This window comes from Atheta coriaria, unplaced genomic scaffold, assembly GCF_025399875.1.
Source record: "Atheta coriaria isolate IRGN ID8LTWV9N9 unplaced genomic scaffold, Caltech_Dcor_3.1 hic_scaffold_1_pilon, whole genome shotgun sequence".
Taxonomy (NCBI): Eukaryota; Metazoa; Arthropoda; class Insecta; order Coleoptera; family Staphylinidae; genus Dalotia; species Dalotia coriaria.
This window is the reverse complement of record NW_027045443.1, coordinates 7,246,859-7,249,965: the sequence shown is the minus strand read 5'-3', so window position 1 is coordinate 7,249,965 and position 3,107 is coordinate 7,246,859. Positions and strand designations below refer to the sequence as shown.

Sequence of the window (3,107 nt, the reverse complement as noted above, 5' to 3'; positions counted from 1 at the left end):
TACAATTAGATGTCTTATATGTGGACCGTCAAACTGTGGTAAATCAAATGTAATGTTGTCTCTATTATTCAATACAAATGGTCTAAAATTTGAAAACATTTATATTTATTCAAAATCACTATATCAACCAAAATATCAGTTTTTAGAAAAATATTAAGAAAAGTCAAAGGTATTAAATATTACGCGTTTAAAGAGAATGATGATGTCATACATGTAGAAGAAGTTAAAAACTCTGTGTTTATATTCGATGATATTGCTTGCAGTAATCAGCACAAAATTCGTGAGTATTTTAGTATGGGTAGACACAATGGTATTGATTCTTTTATTTATGTCAAACCTATACTCGTATTCCAAAACATCTAATTCGAGATAACGCCAACCTAATTATAATGTTTAAACAAGATGACTTAAATCTAAAGCATGTATAAAGTGATCATGTGGGTAGTGATATGACTTTTGAACAGTTTAAACAAATATGTTGTTTTTGCTGGCAAAACAATTATGATTTCATGCTAATAGACAAAGATAGTGATATTTATCGGGTAAGATATAGAAAAAATTTTGATAATATAATTACCAAATTTTAACATACACTTTTATTTGTAAGAGTGTTGTCTACCAAGCAGTATGACACAAGTTAGCTCATCAGTTCAGCAGAAAAACCTGATTATTAAGCTAAGGAAAAATATTAAAGAGAAACTTATGGCATTAAAGTTAAACAAATCAGAAAATGATCGCGAATTTAAAGAAACATATGCTCCGTTGATTAATCCGTTAAATACGTTTGTGCAAAATGTAAACAACAAGAAAAGCACCAGCAGCAAGAACAACCTACAAACTAAACAAGAACATCTTAATAATTATAAAATTAAATCCAATAAAATTAAATATGAGAAAGACGATACCGACGCTCAAATAGAATCTGAAAATGATGAATTTGAGGAAACATTCGAAACTTTCAATCAAACTTCAGATGAGGTGCAATTAAATAAATTACAAACGCATGTACTGAACACGCAGAATCCAAAGAACAATAAAACATATGATCATGTTTTTGGTAGAAGCTATAATCCCAATACCAAACAACTTATGCTTGGAGCAGAAGGAGTAATTGAAATACAAGATAATGATATCATTTTAAATGGAACACGTTTTAATGGAACATCAGGATTGTATAATTTGCTATTTTTAAAAGATCCAAAGCAATTCACTAAACAAGATAACAATCAATATGTTTCAATGTTAAAACTGAGCAAAGCCATATATTTAAATAACAATCCTTCTATGCGTATAAAAGGTAATACATCTAAAAAGTATATGGAAACTATTAGACCCTATTTTATAGAAAAAGAGGGTAAAGGTATGAAGTTTCTAAAGGTTGACAATAAACCATACAGAGCAATATATTGGGATGAAGTAAATGAATTAATTGATCGATTGGTTTTGTTGCATGCATCTAAAACAGCTGGAAATAATTCAGTTCTGAACGAAATTATAGCAATCGAAGAAGAACTTAGAGAAGCTAGAATTATATATTAATAATGTTAAACAGAAAACAAAAAAAAGTTAATTTTAACAGTGTTAAGAAATTCATTATTATGAGTCTGTGAATCTAAATAATGATCCAAAATGGATGCAATTTGCATTAGATCACGTTCGTTTTCAAAATCGTATAAAGTACACGAGTTCAACCAGTTTTGATTGAAATGTTGGAGAGAATACGTCAACAGTGCAACAATGAGCGTTAATAAATTAGGTCAAACAAAGTTAAGTGAGACGAACAAACAGATCAATCAAGGATTGTCATCTGGAGTGGGTGTGAAATTAACTGAAGATGGTAATTTTGACGTTGAGAACAAACGTATAATAAACATAAGTTTAATAGATATTTAGTTCGCATCCAGTAAACAGAAGGCTCTCTTTGAGAAAGGATGCACGAGGAGGTGGAGTACTGAATTATTCACTATAAATAAAGTTAAAATATAACCCGGTTACATATTTGTTAACAGATTATAGGAAATCAACCTATTCTCGGTGTTTTTTTTATGAACCAGAGTTACAAAAGTTCAACATAAAGATATATATCTTGTGGAAAAAGTTATTCGACATAAAGGATCAACAGTACTTGTTAAGTGGTTGGGATTGGATAATTCACACAACAGTTGGATAAATAAAGTGGTATAATAATATAAAAAATGTTAAGATTTTTTTTTTTTTTGTTAATACTACTGCTACTATTAGCACCAAATTAACCAAATATGAACTGTCATGATGACGTTAACGTTGAGGAAAAAACAATCATAATCAACTTATTGAGTATCTTGCATGGAACAACTACTTAATTAATAATTCCACTAATTTAAATGTATTAAATATAAATGATGAAGATGTCATTGAAGCTTTTAAAAACATGCAAGAATTTTATAAAATTAGCTTGATGGAACATTTAATTCTGAAACTAAAAATTACTTATAAAACCAAGGTGTGGTTTTCACGACATATCAAGAAATTTTCTGTTGGCGCCCGCTAAATGGAATTAAAACTAATTTGACATGGCACTTTATTAACGCAAAGTCCTATATGAGTTTCATCTAACAGAAAAAGCATTTGAAACATGGCAAAAGCATTCAAATTATACGTTTAGATATGAATCTAGAGGGAGATTTGCAGATATTGTAATTTCTTACAAATCACTTCGACACAATTTTAGTAGATGTTGTAATATGAGTAGCTGTTTTCCGGATTTGGACGGAGAAGGTCAGGTGCTTGCTCATGCATTTTATCCTGAAAAACAGTATAACATTGTCGAAATTCATATGGATCGGGATGAAAAATGGAACTATTTAGCAACCGGTAATTTTTATCAAACATTGCTTCATGAAATTGGTCACACGCTTGGAATATCTCATTCATCAGTAAAAGGATCTGTTATGTATGCATTTTTTGAGGGGCGAAATTCTACTGACTTGGCTGCAGATGATATTGCTGCAATACAAGAGCGATACATTTACCCCAAACTACCATCACCTTCTACACCAACAACAACAACAACACAACAACTACAGTTAGCCCACAAGAAGAAAGTACTAGTCATACAGAAATACTAA

At 30.2% G+C, this 3,107-nt stretch overlaps 1 protein-coding gene across 1 annotated transcript; it reads left to right on the top strand.

Moving 5' to 3' along the window:
• Positions 1-627: 627 nt before the first annotated feature.
• LOC135794198 (neutrophil collagenase-like) lies at positions 628-3,107 on the top strand. The gene is made up of 3 exons (XM_065305390.1): positions 628-1,416; positions 2,599-2,675; positions 2,732-3,107. Exons 1-3 carry the CDS (start codon positions 628-630, stop codon positions 3,105-3,107), a joined length of 1,242 nt encoding a protein of 413 aa, XP_065161462.1.